Consider the following 17206-nt stretch of genomic DNA (forward strand, 5'->3'; position numbering starts at 1 on the left):
TGTCAGCTTTTAAAAACAATTGTATACCCAGAACCCCATACAGTGGCTAGCATACACACATCTAGTTTGTTACAGTCCCCACTACTCCCTATTGCCTTCCCAACTCTGAGTAAAGTGTTAGTTGCAATTTAAGTTATGTTTATGTTGTTATTTATCTTAAAGAATTATCCCTTCATACCACTGCCTCTATCAAAAGGTGGACAAACAGAATCTAGACCAAGAGGACCAAGAGTTTCCAGGAAAAATGGAAGATGGCATATTTCCTATGAAAGTGAAGAATGCGGCAGGGCACAGTGGCTCATGCCTGTAATCCCAGCACTTTGGGAGGCCGAGGCAGGTGGATCACTTGAGATCAGGAGTTTGAGACCATCCTGACCAATATGGTGAAACCTCATCTCTACTAAAAACACAAAAATTAGTCAGGCATGGTGGCGGGTGACTATAATGCCAGCTACTTGGGAGGCTGAGGCAGGAGAATCTCTTGAACCCAGGAAGCAGAGGCTGCAGTGCACTCCAGCCTGGGTGACAAGAGCAAGACTCTGTCTCAAAAAAAAAAAAAAAAAAAAACGCCAAAGCAGGAGGATCATGAGGTCAGGAGATCAAGACCATCTTAGCTAACACAGTGAAACCCCGTCTCTACTAAAAATACAAAAAAAATTAGCCGGGCATGGTGGCGCACGCCTGTAGTCCCAGCTACTCAGGAGGCTGAGGCAGGAGAACGGAGTGAACCTGGGAGGCGGAGCTTGCAGTGAGCTGAGATCATACCACTGCACTACAGCCTGGGTGACAGAGCAAGACTGACTCAAAAAAAAAAAAAAAGGAAAAGACAGTGAAGAATATTTATTACCTGCCCAGGCTCACAGGTATTCAAGTGTGAAACTCCTCCTCTAAAATTCTGTATCTATTTCTATTATATTTATTTATTAACTAATCTAAGATTTACTTCTGGACACCTACCTGGCACTGCTCTTGGCACTAAGGATACAGTGAAGGATAAGACAGATGAAGATCCTGCCTTCATGCTACAAAGAGCCTACATGACAGTGTGTGACGTTTCCTATCACTTACCTATCCTTCCACTAGTCTGAGCTCCTGAGGGTTTCAGCACAGGCTCTGGAGCCAACTGCCTTGGATTCAATTCCAACCAGGTGGTCTTGGGCAAATTACTAAACTTCTCTCTGCCTTGGTTTTCTCATCTGTGAAATGGGGCTAATGATTGTACCTTCCTTCCATTGTGATAATGAAGATGCAATGAGTTAAGTCGTGGCTGTCTCTTAACAAACCCTCAGTAAATGTTAACTCTTATCACTCACCTGTGTCTCCTAAGCAGGACTGGCCTCATGGATGTTTGACCTATGTAGTCACTCAAGGTCCTATGCTTGGAAGGGCTCCATGCTTGGTTTAATGCTCTACTCTTGGTGTCTTGAAATTCTTAATAATTTTTGAACAAGAGACCTCGCATTTTTATTTTGCACTGGGCCTTGCAAATTATGTGGCTGGTCCTGATCAGCATATGTTACGTGTCCAGTAACATTCTGCTGAAAGAATGAATAAATGAATGAATTCAGCCAACCACTGTTGTTGAACTGAGTCTGCCATTGTCACACAGAACCAATCAAGTGGATCAGCCCCTTAAGCAAAATTAAACAGACTTTTGTTGTTAACTCATCCTGCCCATTCCCTGGGACCCAGGAACACTCAAAGCTTGACCTAAGTCTTTAAAGATCTTCTCATCCAGGCCAGGTGCATTGGCTCATGACCATAATCCCAGCACTTTGAGAGGCTGAGGCAGGAGTTTGAGACAAGTCCGTGCAACATAGTGCGACCCATCTCTTCAAAAGAAAAAAAAAAAGTCTTCTCATCCAAACTATCCATTTTCCAGGAAACTTGGACCTTGACAAACTGCCAGCGTTCCTGACGGAGCCAGCAGAGGACCCAATCCAATTCCCCATTCTCCAGAACTGCAGTCTGCACCATTCACACCACGCCCCTCTTTTTCTCCCAGCTCAGCATTCCTGGGACAAAGGCATACCTGGTTTCTTTCATCCCCGTTTTACATGGAGAAATAAAGGTTCAGACACAATAAGGTCCATCAAGATTTCCCATGCAGTCCAGTCCCTCTGCCTAGCCAAGTTTGTAGTTCTGTGAATTCAAACCACTCAAATCATTTTTGGAGTGACTAGTCATACATGATCATTATATGCTAAATCCCCCTAACCCCAACAGCATTCTGAGACCCTGGCCTGCAAAGACAAGCAAAGATAAACTCATCTCCCTGCAGGCGCTGGGTGCTGAGTCCTTTCATCCTTTCAATGTCTATTGAGAGTCTGCAGCATGCAGGCACCGCATGAAGCTGAGATGCAACCAGGAACAACACAGACAAAAGACCCTGCCTTTCTAAGAGAAAGTAAAGTAAATAAATACAACGTGTATGGCCTGCTGATGGCGCTATACGCTATGCAGAAAAATTAAGCAGGGAGGGACAGAGGATGTGAATACTTTGAGGTGGGAGAGGAATAGAGATTTCAATAGGGAGGGGAGTAGAGATTTCAATGGTAAATAGGATTATAAGGGAAAGCTTCAAAGAGAAAATGATGTATAAGCAAAGACCCTAAGAAGGTGAGGAAACAGCTTCCTGTAGCTGTGCAGAGGAAGAACATTCCAGGCAAAGGGAATGGCCAGTGCAAAAGCCCAGAAGCCTTATCCATCATTCCCAATGCAGAGGGCGTCTTTGAAGAGAGTAGGAGGGCTTTGTCAGATCACATACATTTCCCCTCGCCCCTGGCTATTCCCAACTTCTCATCTCAGTCTAGCTGCCTGCAGACCAATCCAGTCTATAGGTTTTTGAACAATTATTTATTGAGCTTCTACAATGGCCAGCCTCACGGCTTTATTCATCAGTGCATTGGTGTTCTTGTTTTCTTTGTGTTTGCAGTAGTCATATTTAATCAAGAGAGGTCACAATAAAAATTCAGTATCTAATGGGGCTTGAAATCTCAGACCTGGCCTCACTGGGCTGGGTCCATGTGACTCTGTAATCTGCCCTTTTGTGGGGCCACGTGCCTCCTTGCTTACCACAGACCCAGCTAGATCCAGTAGATGCCCCCCTTATGCAGACTGCCTGACTCTGTATGCTTTGGGGATTTCCGCTCTGCCCTAGATCGTCCCCCATCCCTGCCTGCGGTAACCCCTAACAAAGACAAGAACTGGATACATGCTCTTTGCTGGTCTTGAGGGCCAGGGGTCTGCTCCACGTTGGGAGACCTAGAAGAGGCTGGGGAAAGCTCAGCCAGTTCTTTGTCTCCAGGAATGGACGTGATAGAGGGGTGAGGGGCGTTGGGAAGCAGCGGGGGTGGGGGGGGGTTGGGGGGGGGTCTTAGGCTTCTCAGACCCATCACAGCTCTTTGCATAGGCAGCTGCTACAGTTTGCTCCTGGGGATGCCTGGCCTGGGTATTCCTGCAGAATCTTTAACTCTCTCACACTCACTGTCTTGAGCCCCAGACAGACTCACTCTCTCTCTCTCTCTCTCTCTCTATCTCTCTCTTTCTCCTCAACTCTGTGGTGGCCACACCGGGAACCCTCCGCCTGCCTGCCCAGAGGAGAAAGGACCACCCACCCACATTGCTTGGATCCCACCTGCTTTACGAGTGCTACCCTTCACACAACCTTCAAGCACTCTAGACAAGCCCCCGTGACTCCCGCGTGCGTTTTTGTATGTTTGGAGCGTCCCGTGAGTGTGGTCTTGTGCACAGTGATGAGGATGCCTGCGTGTTTTCAAGGGTCTAGGTGTGCGATGGGAGGGCATACCCATGCCTGAGTGAGCGTGTGAGTACACCGCATGCCTGGGTATTGTGTGTCTTTGTGTGAGCGTGGGCGAGTGCGTGTTTGAGTGGCTGCAACATCCTTATTCCTGACTGAAGGGCGGCATGCAGGAGGGGCTTCTCTTAGCCGGTCTGTATCCTCTTCAAACGCACTCCAGTTAGGGGACAGTCCACCGGCGGCCACCCCCAGAGTCGCCACACACACGCACAGGGATGCACGCACCCCTCTTTCCAGAGCTGGCAAGCTCAGCTTCCCTTGTCCAGGAAAACCGACAACGCTTTAGCATCCTCGCTGCTCCAACAGCCCCACCCCTTACCCCGTTCTTTGCCCTAGGTATAGAATCCTCTATCTGGAGATGGCCGGGAAGCATTGGCGAGGGGCAAGAGAGGTGGCTGCGAGGAGAGTGGAGAAAGGCAAACTGAGGACGTGCTGGAGGAGTGAGGAACCGCTGCGGGAGAGGCAGATCCCACCCACACCACGCCCCTCCCTCGGGGTTGGAGATGGGGGGTAGCCTGTTTTCCACTCCGGTCTTCCTTCGGGGTTCCCAGGTCTAACAGCATCTTCTCCCCTGAAACTGGAGCCAAGCGAGGCGGCTGGGACCCCCTGCTCTTCCGCATCCCTCCCACCCCACAAACACTCCGCGTCCAGGCAGCCGCTGATTGGCTGCGGGGAGCGGCGTCCCAGCCCCCCGGCTTTGAGGCGGGAGTGGAGCGGGTCCGAGGTGGGAGGCGCACAGACGGGCTCCGGGAGCCCCTCCCGAGGCCCCGCGCCGCGCGCCCCGCACCCTGCTCCCCGCGCCCTGCGGGAGGGCTGAACCAGGACTCCGGGCGGGCAGGTGCGGAGAGAGCAGAGGGGATCACGGCCAAGGGTAGGAGCCAGTCCTGCGGGGAGAGAGGCGCTGCTGCTCCAGCTGCTGCCTCCGCCGCCGCCACCACCTAGCCGGCGACCAGAGTCGGGCTGGCAGGCCGGGCGCGAAGCGGCAAGGGGAGCGAGGGGCGCGCTCATGGAGCACACTCACGCCCACCTCGCAGCCAACAGCTCGCTGTCTTGGTGGTCCCCCGGCTCGGCCTGCGGCTTGGGTTTCGTGCCCGTGGTCTACTACAGCCTCTTGCTGTGCCTCGGTTTACCAGGTGAGGGGCGTGGGGGAGAGGGAGGGAAGACAGGACCCCCAAGTGCCGGGCAACCCTACCCAGAATCCCCCGTCCTCCCCCGTGCGTTCCCTGGCGCCCCGTCGGAAAAAGTTTAAGCTTTAAGGGCAACTATGGACATTTCCACACGGGGGGAAAGGAAGTTGCTGTGCCCTAGCTGGGGACCGTGTGTGTCTGTGTGTGTGTGTGCGCGCGCGCGCGTGTGTGTGTCATGACTGTGACGGCGGGCGATGGGCTGGGCATGTGAGCATGGATTCGAAGGTGCATTTGTGCGCGCATCTGGAGGGGGCGGCTTTCATGGGGTGGGGGCGTAGAGGGCTTTGTGTGTGTTTGGCTTGACTGCATGTTCTGGACAGAAGGCTTCCTGGAGGCTTCCCTTCTCTCGTGGCCCCTGCACGTCCACCCCACTTGGGGCACCTCTGCCCCTCTGCGTGTCCCCGCCTGACACGAGATGAAGCTGGAGACCCTGACATTGAGCACTCTCTCGCTCGGGGGGCACTGGAATGGAGAAAGGATGCCTAGCAAGAAAAGGGTCTCCCAGCTGGCTAAGGAGAATCAGGGGTTGGCTCTAGGACCATGCCCTGGCCAGGGCAAGGGTGCAGAGACACACAGGGCAGCCTGCGGTGGTTGCCACCTCAGGAGGTCACAGTCTCCTTGAGGACATGCCTGGCCCCCTGGCTTGGCCTCCAGGTCTACCCACCCTGGGCAGCTCACGGCTGCTGCGGATGTCTGGCTGGTCCCACATCTTAATGTCCTTTCCAAAGTGTGGCTGAGACTTGTGCTGAATTCCTGAAGAGAGCTGAGCTGCCGAGAAGGAGGGAGTGCTTGCCTGGGCTGTGTTCGAGAGAGAGCGAGAGAGAGAGAGAAAGGTTTTTTTCCTGGGGCTCCAGCTTTGGGCGGACCCTCCTTGCAGGCAGTCTCAGTGGCAGATAGATTCCTAAAGATTACTTGCATGCAGAGAGGAGAGAGGGACTGAAAGAAGCAGAGAGAAAGAGAAAAAAATCCAGTGTACAGCCTAAAATCTTAGCATCATCTCCCTAGTCATCTCTTAGTCTGCGAACCTTAGTATCTTGCGATCCTGGGAACTTGGGAGCTGGATTTCTGAGAGCCTGGCTGAGATTTCCTTTCCCAAACATTCGGCTTGGCAGTCAGGGCCCCTGATGAGATTGTTTCAATAAATCCCCCCTCCCAAATTTGGCAGGCATGAGAAAGCGCAAGTTTAATAGCGTGAGCCTCTCTCCCCAAGCCAGTGATGAGGCTTTTATTCCTAACTAATCGCCCTGGCTGCCCTAGGAGAGCAGCTCAGCCTCTGATTTGCCCTGCCGGGGTGGTAGCACATGTCCTGTAATTACCTTGAGCTGGGATTGATTTCAGTCCAGGTTCCACCTCCCCTTTTCAGCCCTTCCGAGCTTCTCTCCCCAGAGCACTGTTTTGGGAAATGAGTTTTTGAGAAGGTTGGTTATTTGGTGATGCTTGCTGAACCGGAAAAGTGTCAGAACCTCTTTCCCCCTCAGCCTTCCCATCAGAATGTCCCCCCAACAATCCACCCACCCTTGCACCTCCTCTACTGAGTGAGGTAGCCACTCACTCACTCACTATCCCAGGCTTTTCTAATGAAACCATTTAAGGGACAGAAACAAAGACAAGCAGAGGTTGACCCTTCAAGAGTTCAAAGCAGGGACAAGAGGATGGAGAAAATGAGGAAAAGCTTAGGCCTTCAAAGACCTCAAGGTGGAAGCCAAGGTACCTCGCACCTTCACATCCCAACTCCTATGCCAGCTAGGGCCTTCCTGACACACAGCATTGACATCTACTGTATGCCAGGCACTGTGCTAGCCACAGGCTTAGCCCAGAGTTTGGGAACTTAAAAGTATGAAGCTAGGATTAGGATTTAGCTGTTGTTGATGTCTTCATACCCTCAACTAATAGTTTTGGCCACTATGGTATGCCAAGTATTAACTGGGTGTCAAAAGGACACAAAGACACCTAGGATGCAGTCTCTGAGTTCCAGGAGCTCCCAAATGGAAGCGCATGATTCCAAAGACAGCAGATGGATGCATAAGGACCAAGCAACCTAGAGAAGAATGATTGGGGAGGCCAGGCTTAATCAAAAGTCTTGGTCTGTTAGCAGTTTTGTTAACAGCCCACAAGGCTGGTTCAAAGGTGAATTCTTTAAGTCATTCTCTTAAAACCATAAGGGGAGACAAGCATGTCCTGGCAATGAAGAGTGAGTGTTAATCCAGGTTCTGCTGGGGTGAGGTTGCAAGCTTTTCATGTCTCTGTGCCTCAGTTTCCCCAACTGTAAAATGGGAATTATGAGGGTAGCTATCCCCTGGAGTGGTGTTGAGAAGTAAGGATGTTGCTGCAGATGATAGCACAAGTGAAACGCTCGCCTTGGTGCCTGACATTCGTTGATTGACACTGCACCGCTGCAGTCATAGTTATCATGAAGCTGATCAAGTTGTAAGGAGGGGGGTCTGCTTGCTCAGCCCCACCAGTGACCAGAGGAGGGACTGAGATACACAGAAGAAAGCATTCAGGTCAGCATGTAACTCCTCGTGTTGAGCTCACCACAGTGGTCCCCACCCATCACCTCCCTTCCCCATCCACTAGCAATTAGCAAACTCTCATTACTCCACCACTGACTGGGAGACACAGCTTTGCTGGGTGTGGAGTAACAGACCGCAGGTCTTGCTCACATTGTTGAAAACTGAGATTTTAATTGAATCACTATTCCTGGCAGTGGACTCACCCCAAGTTTCCCAAATTCTGGCAGTAGTGGTTGGAGACGTGGGTGGGAACTGAGGGATGGATGGGGAGTGCCTGAATGTTTAGCAACAGCAGAGCTAGTATCACAGGAAAGTGGTGGATGTCTCTGACTACCTTCAGTCTCTAGGTTGGGAAGAAGAGCTAGGGGATTGCCCCAGACAGTCTAATTTTTAACTGGTTGGTGTAGGATTGAAGGAATTCTAATGTGAAATATGGGTACAGCTTTGCCACTTAAGAACTGTTCACCTCTCTTCATCATAATTTTCCCCATCTGCAAAACGGGGGCAACAGTAGTACCTGTTACCCACACAGGTGGTATATATGAAATAAGATCATCTACGTAAAAATGGCTTGGCACAGTGCCTTGTCCAAGAAAAGCACTTATTCCTCACTCAGTGCCTTCTCCACACTGGATCTCTGTCACCTATAGTATTACACTTAATCCCTGCCACACCTCTGTGACCTATACCTGTCTTCAAACTCATTTTACAATGAACAAACTGAGACTCAGAAAAACGAAGCATCTTATCTACTGTCGCACAGTCAAGCCAGCATGCATACATGCTGCCTTATTAAACAGTGCAATAAGGCAAACAGTGCAATTTTGTTGTATGGCTTCACCTTCATTACTGCCAGGCAGTTGTTTGAACTAACCTGTGTCCCTCTTTTCTGTGCTCTGTGGAGAAAATCAGTGTCCCACTTGTTCCTAAAACTCCATCTCTTTTCCTCTTTCCTCCTCCTTTTTAAGTAGGCAAGATGTTTCTTACTTCTCGAGACACACAAAATAAGTCAGCAGAGCCAAAAAGGAAGGATTGGGACACTCATTGGGCCAACTGGAATGAGACAGTACAAAAGAGACAGCAATGCAGGAGAAAATGATGAACTTGAGCCCCTGGGGGAAGAGAGTGAGAGGGAGGATGGGTGGGCCAGCTTGATAAGGAAGGAGCAGTGTGAAATTAAACTGAGATTTGAGAGATTTAAAAAAAAATTACCTTCTAAAGAGTGCCATGGATGTGCAGAAAGACAAGGTGAGGAAAGAAATGATAGCTTGAAACTGCATGTCGCCCAGCAGAAGGGTGCATTTCCACCACTGCCAAGTGAGGATGATAACATCTGTAACATCTGCCTTTGAGGGTTGGTGCAAGATGAAGGCAGATGATGAGTTTGTAGCCTGGCAGATAGTAAATAAGCCTGACACATGGTAGTTACCATTGTTGTCAACTAGAAGTAGAAAACTGGTGATCTGTCAGCTGGACTGAGGCCTGCAGATATGTTTTCTTTACCTTGTAAACATCTTTAATGAGAGAAAATGGAATAAACAGGTTAAAAGGACACACTCTGGAGCTGGAGCTCTGGGGTCTGAGTCCTGGCTGTGCTGTTTACAAGTTATATGACCTTGGGCAAGTGATTTTAACCAGTCTGTGCCTCAGTTTCTCCATCTTTAAACTGGGGGTGATTATAAGAATAGTCTACAGTTCATAGGGTTGCTGTGAAGATTAAATGGGCTAAGCCCTGAGCACAATGGCTGGAATATGGTAAGTACTCTATAAGTTATTTTTTCATCATTTAAAAATTAGGAAAAAATCCCAACTCACTTTGTGACACCAGCTTTATCCAAACCAGACAAAGACATTACAAAAAAAGAAAACTACAACCCGATGTTCCTCATGAACATAGACACAAAAATCATCAACAAAATATTAGCAAATCTAATCCAGCAATATATAAGAGGAATAACACGTCAGAATCAACTTGAGTTTATCCCAGGAATACAACACTGGTTCGACATGTGAAAATCACTCAGTATAACTCATCATATTAACAAACTAAAAAAAAAAATTTTAAGGCATATGATCCATCTCAATAGATGCAGAAAAAGCATTTGATAAAATTTAACATCAATTTGTGATAAAAACTCATCAAACTAGGAAAAGAAAAATAACTTCTTTAACTTGATAAAGAGCATCTATAAATAACTTATGTCTTACAACACATTTAATGATGAAAAAACTGAATGCTTTTTCCCTAAGATCCAGAACAAGGCAAGGATGACTGCTCTCACCACTCCTATTAAACATTGTACTAGAAGAAGTCCTAGCCAGTGCAATAAGGCAAGAAAAAGAAATAAAATTTATACAGAAAGGAAGGAACTAAGTAGTTTCGGTTCACAGATGATACAATGGCCTTCCTAGAAAATCGCAAAGACTCCACACCAAAAAAACTCCTAAGAATAAGTGAGTTCAGTGTGTTTGCAGGATACATGGTTAGTATGTAAAAACCTATTGTATTTTTATATACTACCAGTGAATAATTTGAAATTAAAAATTGGAAATTTAAAAAAATAGATTTCCAAGTTCCCTTAAAAATATCAGAACAATTGACGTTAGATTCACATGCCCAGAAGACAGCAATTTTCTGGAGCTGAGGAATAGCTGCTTGCTTTATTTTATTTTTCCTTTCTTCTTTTTTTTTTGCATTAAATAGATAATGATATTCATGTGACTCAAAGCCTAAAAACATAAAAAGGCACACATTGGAAAGTCTCCCTTCCATCACTTTCTCCTGTTCACCACTTCTCAAACCCACCATCACAGAGGTAACCACTGTTATTAGTGTTTTAGTTTCTTATGTATTCTTTCAGTGTATCTTCATGCATATCCGAGAAAATATGAATTATGGATTTCAACTCTCCCTTTTTTTTCACTGTCCCTAAAATGAGCACATTATACACACTGTCCCACATTTACTCTTTTTCCAGTTAATATATTAATCATCCACGATGGCTTTCTCATTCTTTTATACAGCTGTATTGTATTCCATTGTGTATTTGAATCATAGTTTCTTGGTTGGCTGCCCCTTTCAAAACCACATAGGCACTCCAATTCTTTTTTTTTTTTTTTTTTTTTGAGATGGAGTTTTGCTCTAGTTGCCCAGGCTGGAGTGCAATGGTGCAATCTTGGCTCACTGCAACCTCTGCCTCCCGGATTCAAGCGATTCTTCTTCCTCAGCCTCCCAAGTAGCTGGGATTACAGGCATGTGCCACCATGCCTAGCTAATTTTGTATTTTTAGTAGAGACAGGGTTTCTCCACATTGGTCAGGCTGGTCTCAAACTCCTGACCTCGGCTGATCCACCCACCTCAGCCTCCCAAAGTGCTGGGATTACAGGCAAGAGCCACTGTGCCTGGCCAGCACTCCAATTCTGAATAGTCCCTAATGGCATGCCTAATTGACCTTTGTAACCTGCATGACTCATCTTTAGGCACACTTGACCATAGGACTCCTGTTATAGCAGTGAGAAAAAGAGCACTTCATCATTCCAGGTTTGCTCTGGCAATAAATCACTGTGTGACCTTGGCCAAGTTATTATTAATGGGTCTCTCAAAGGCCCAGGAGAGCCAGGTTCCGCTGTGTTGCTGTAGTTGGAGACATGGCCCCGTGGACAGGACGTGAGCATAGACCAATGATGTAGCTATGCTGGAGGCTGCCTGGGCTGGCTTTGGGCTGGGATCCAGTACAGCATTTTTGTAGTTTTCGCTCCTGCTTAGTTTCTGTAACGATCATGTTAGTTTTGCTTTGTGAGGTTGAGTGTAAAATATATTGCTTTGGAACTGGATGTGGATTTAAATCCTGTATCTAAACCATGTTTGCTGTGTGATCACAGGTATAACACTTCACCTCTCTGAGCCCCGGTTTTCCCATCTGCAAGAAATGGGCAGTTGAGTTTAGCAGTTAATCCCAGTGGTCTCTGAAGTCAAACTGACTGGGTTTGAATCCTGTGCCCCTGACTGCTAACCTGTGACCTTGGGCAAATTTCTCACCTTCTCTGAGCCTCAGTTTCTTCAGCTGTGAGATGGAATAACAATACTTCTCTCATTGGGCTGTTTTGAGGATTAAATGAAATTACAAGAATGCTTAGCACTATTCTCGGCACATGTTCACTCTCACATAGAGTAAGAGTTCAATAAATGCTATTAACCTTCTGTGCCCTGGATTGGTTGCTGTGACAATTAGAAATAAAATATGCAAAGGCTTCTCACAGTGCCTCGCACATTGTAAGGGCTCGGCAAATAGTATCTCGCATTGTTTTATCGTCTAACATGTCCACGTGCTCAAGCCTTGTAAATGCCCTGTAGCCACACATCACTCTGTGCATAGGTCTTTTCCATGAATCCACAATTTCACTCAACGTAGAAATGAAACAACATGCCCTGGCAAACTAGAAGAGAATGATCCAATGGATTAAGCAATCAATTCCATCATAAGCCTAGGGAATTTGTCCTCCTAAAAGAGTTGCCTGTGATTCAGTGAAACTCCCAGAAATAATATCAGTGCAGAACATGAAATGGCCTTCAGCTACAGCTGGCAGAGACCAACAAACACCACCAGCAAGGTTGTCCTGGATAATGCAGTCAGAATCATGAACAGAAAGGGTCCTGCCGCTGAACCTCCAAGTGGATCTGAAACATATTGGCAAATGGTGATAGCCAATGCCAGCCCTGCAGAGGGCACCATGAAATTTAGTGGCCAGGTGTCTTGAATTCAAATATTTAAACAGAATAGTGGCCAGGTGTCTTGAATTCAAATATTTAAAAGAGCAGTCAGATAATGTAAATGAACAAAGTAGTCTAGTTTTTAAGAAATGCTTCACTTACCCAAAGAATCATGCTTCTCTGCTGTTTTTCTGAAAGGCTGTGGCTCTCCTCATCTATTTTTTCGCAGTTATAGAGACAGATGTACAAAACAAACAAAAAAAAAAAACTATTTCTCTTAATAATTGCTAACACACTTATAGTGCTTACTATGTACTAAGCATTCTTCAAAACACTTCAAATGCATTAACTTATTTAACTTTTTTTTTTTTTTTGAGATAGTCTCACCATGTCGCCCGTGCTGGAGTGTGGAGTGCAGTGGCGCGATTTCAGCTCACTGCAAGCTCCATCTCCCAGGTTCAAGCGATTCTTCTGCCTCAGCCTCCCGAGCAGCTGGAATTATAGCCATGCGCCACCATGTCCGGCTCATTTTTTTGTGTTTTTAGTAGAGATGGGGTTTCACCATTTTGGCCAGGCTGTTCTCAAACTCCTGGCCTCAAGTGATCCACCCACCTCAGCTTCCCAAAGTGCTGGGATTATAGGTATGAGCCACTGCGCCTGGCCTCATTTAACTTATGATTCTTTGACGATTCTTTGAGGCATGTATTACACCCATTTTTCAGGTGATAACTTTGAGACACTTCCCCAAGGTCACACAGTGAAGAAATGACAGGGCAGTATTCAGTACTGCTTCTCAGCTTTCATATAAGAAAACAGCAGCAAACGCTCCTCAATGATAACCAACATTCAGACCAGGTCGAGAGAAGTGGGAGTGACCACAACAGGCAAGATAGGGACTTAGGGAGCTAGAAAGTGCCACTGCCACTCCACTTTCCAGCCTGTGGTTCAGTGTTGCCAAGTTGTTCAAAAAATCTAGAAATCCAGATTTTTATATGAAATGTCCATTGTTTCACATGTTGGCAACCAATTCAAAAATTTCAAAAACACTATGTGAGCCATCACTTTGTGAGCCAAACCAAACATATCTGCAGGCTTGATATGGCCCACCACGCTGCCAATTCACAAACTCAGGGGTTGGGAAAGCTGCAAGAAGCACCAAAAAACACCAATGGGGTCACAGCAGGTGGAGAAAAAAAAAGAAGAAGAATCTAGAGGGAGGATCGAGGAAAAACAGGGATGGAGACACAGAGAAATATGTGGCTAAAGTGGAAAAGCATGCCAACCCCTGAAACCAGAGATTTGAGATAAGCTGGAATAAAGAGCTCCAAAAAATACCACAAATTGCATGCTAAAAACATCTTGAAACACAAATCCACCATTTTGTTTTGGAAGAGGAAATGTCCTTAGAACCTGCCAGCATGGTGGATTAGGATGTAGGCTCTGTGGTCCCCAGACCTGGGTTCAAATTCCAGCCTCGTCGTTTCCTGTTAATGGGGCTCTGGCAAGTGGCTTCACCCTTTCTGAGCCTCAGTGTTCCTATCTGCAGAATGGGTATAAGAATCCCTTTTTCACAGGGTTCATGGTGTAGCTGAAATAATTCAGGGTTGCATGTGGCACAATGTCTGGTACTAGCCATTACTATGTGCTAAGAATTCTTCAAAACACTTCAAATGCATTAACTTATTTAACTGTTGTTGTTGTTTGAGGCAGAGTCCCAGTGTGTCGCCCAGGCTGGAGTGTGGAGTGCAGTGGTGCAATTTCAGCTCACTGAAAGCTCCACCTCCCAGGTTCAAGTGATTCTCCTGCCTCAGCCTCCCGAGTAGCTGGAATTACAGCCACCATCCCCAGCTAATTTTTTGTGTTTTTAGTAGAGACAGGGTTTCACCATGTTGGCCAGGCTGGTCTTAAACTCCTGGTCTCAAGTGATCCACCCACCTCAGCTTCCCAAAGTACTGGGATTACAGGTGTGAGCAGTAATGGCTGCTGTGTTTTCTATGAGTCCAAACATCCCCATTTTATGAAATGAGGAATCTGCAGAGCTAGGAATGTGATACGGTTGAGGTTTGTGTCCCCATCCAAATCTCATCTTGAATTGTAATCCCCAAGGGATTAGGGAGAGACCTGGTGGAAAATTATTAGATTAAGGGGTGGTTTCCCCCATGCTTTTCTCATGATAGGAAGTGAGTTCTCATGAGATCCAATGATTTTATAAGGCAGTTTTCCCTGCTTTTGCTAGCTCTCTCTTTCCTGCCACCATGCGAAGCAGGTCTTTTCTTCCCCTTCACCTTCCACCATGATTGTAAGTTTCCTGAGGCCTCCCCAGTCATGTGGAACTGTGAGTCAATTAAATCTCTTTCCTTTATAAATTACCTAGTCTCAGGTATGTCTTTATAGCAGTGTGAGAACGTACTAATACAGAATAGCAGAGTCTTAACCAGAACTTACTTTTCCCAAGTCTCAGTTCACTTTTCACGAAATCACACTGCTAGCAGTCTCTTAGGAGGAAGCAAAAGGAGTAAAGGAAAAAGAGGCTGGGAGATTTTAGAGCTCAGAATGATTGCCTAGATATTTTTGGTTTGTTTTGTTGGTATATAGGATTATTTTATGTGGTACAAATCTGTAGCATTGAATCTCTTTTCAGCTGTCTTAATCCTTCTGATTCCATCAAAGGGAAAGTTTCAGCTTGGTGCTAGTATATGTTGAACACCTTTTTAAATATGTGCTAAATCTCCCTCTTTTTTTTTAGACAGGGGCTCACTCTATTGCCCAGGCTGAAGTGCAGTGAAGTGTTCACTCATAGCTCACTGCAGCCTTGAACTCCTGGGCTCAAGTGATCCTCCCATCTCAGCCTCCTGAGTAGCTAGGACTACAGGCACATGCCACTGCACTCAGTTTAAATCTCTCTTTTGAATAGACACAGAGCAGGCCTTGGGCCCAGACTTTGGCAGGCAGCAGCACCTAGCTGGAGTTTAATGTGACTCTTGTATTGTCATTATATTTCTATTTAAGGCTACCTCCTGTTTACAACGGGGAAGGGAGGCTGATTTGTGATCTGGGGTGGTTACATACATGTGCCGTCCAATAGAATAACCACTAGCTGCGCGTAGCTACTGAGCATTTGATATTTGACTAGTGCAACTGTGGAACCGAATTTTTTATTTCATTTCATTTCAATTAATTTACAACTAAAATCGCATACTCAATTCAGTTAGAAAATAACTGTATACTTGGAACAACTTGAGTATGTGAATCTACTCTTTCAATCATACATTTTATGACATCTAAATAGAGGTCAGAGACTTCCAATGAAAATTTATCATCCATAGAGATATGTGCTGGAAGCATGAAATGCACAGCAGATTTTGAAGATTTAGCATGAAAGACAGTTAAATATCTCATCAATAGTTTACATAAATTACATTTTGGATGTATATAGTTAAATAAAATATATTGTTAAAATTATCTTCTCCTGCTTCTTTTTACTTTATTAATGTGACTACTAGGAAAATTTTAATTGTATATGTGACTCACATTTATATTGGGCAGCATGATTACATAAAGTATAAATTTAAGGAAAAAAGGCAAATCACTTTCAAAGAAAATGCTAAATAAATGATAGTACTTGTGACACAAGAATGCAGCAAAAATCACAAAGTTGGTGGGTGTCTTAGTCTGTTTGGGCTGCTGTAACGAAGTACCATAGACTAGGGGGCTTATATACCACAGAAATTTATATCTCACAGTTCTGAAGGCTTTATAAATTAGTGGCTTTATAAACTAGTGACTTCTTTTCTTTCCCCTCAAGTCTGAGATCAGGGCACCAGAGCAGTCAGGCTCTGGGAACGGCCCTCTTCCAGGTTGCAGATTCCTGACTTGTTGTATCCTCTCACGGGAGAGAGGAAGACAGCCCTCTGGAGTTCCTTTTATAAAGGCACTAATTCCATTCATGAGGGCTCCATCTCAGGACCTAATCAATTCCCATAACCCCCATTTCCTAATCCCATCACATTGGGGGTTAGGACTTCAAAATACAAGTTCAGTGGGGAACACATTCAATCCTTTGCAGTAGGACAATCACTAAAGTCTGGGGAACACTGTTCTAATACAATGTCCTTTTTTAAAAGAATATTTAATTTAGAGATGGGATCTCACTATGTTGCCCAGGCTGATCTCAAACTCCTGGCCTTAAGCAATCCTCCTGCTTCGGTCTCCCAAAGCTCTGGGATTACAGGCAGAAGACCCTGCACTTGGCCTACAATGCCCTTGATGGAAAAACTGAGGCTTAGAGGGAAAGGAAGTTCCCCAGGGATGCATACATAGCTAATTAGCAGCAGAGCTGGGCCTTGACGCCAAATCTCTGGGATTCCAAATCCAGTGTGCTTTGGCCATTGCTGCAGTTTGGCCATTGCAGCAGAGCAGCAGTGCAAAGCAAGCGATCAGCCTCCTGCCTCCACCTCTACCAAGGGAAATGTAAAGATGGTAGGGTCCGGCGTGGGGAGGAGGTGACTACCTTGGATCCTAGTACAATTCAAAGGGAGGGAATTTTACTGTATGGGTGACCCAGGATCTTTGTTTTTCTATAAAGTGGAAGCAGAATGGCTTGTGCTTTTCTTAAGTGATGGTCATGACCTGCTGGACTGCATTAAGAGGAAGCTAGGAATTTTAACCTCAAATTTGTGTTTTCATTTTGCCCCATGACAAAGAGGATGAGAAGAGAAATCAGAGAGCACAATCAGACAATGCACCTGCATTCATTGATTCATTTATCCAGCCATCCATTCACCCATACATACATACATCCGCCCACACACCCATCCATCCATCCATCCACCCATCCATTCATCTATCCATCCACCTATCCATCTATCCATCCATCCATCCACCCATCCATTCATCTATCCATCCACCTATCCATCTATCCATCCATCCATCCACCCATCCATTCATCTATCCATCCACCTATCCATCTATCCAT

The 17206-nt window shown here is 46.1% G+C and overlaps 1 protein-coding gene across 1 annotated transcript in view; it reads left to right on the forward strand.

Annotated features, from left to right (window-relative positions):
* Nucleotides 1–4546: 4546 nt before the first annotated feature.
* GPR139 (G protein-coupled receptor 139) overlaps nt 4547–17206 on the forward strand; it is a 52032-nt gene continuing 39372 nt past the window's right edge. Inside the window, exon 1 of the mRNA XM_055299043.2 lies at nt 4547–4953. Coding sequence (XP_055155018.1) covers nt 4827–4953 — 127 coding nt within the window. The 5' untranslated portion in view covers nt 4547–4826. The remainder of the gene's footprint in view (nt 4954–17206) is intronic.

This window comes from Symphalangus syndactylus, chromosome 11 (genome assembly GCF_028878055.3).
Source record: "Symphalangus syndactylus isolate Jambi chromosome 11, NHGRI_mSymSyn1-v2.1_pri, whole genome shotgun sequence".
In the NCBI taxonomy this organism is placed as follows: Eukaryota; Metazoa; Chordata; class Mammalia; order Primates; family Hylobatidae; genus Symphalangus; species Symphalangus syndactylus.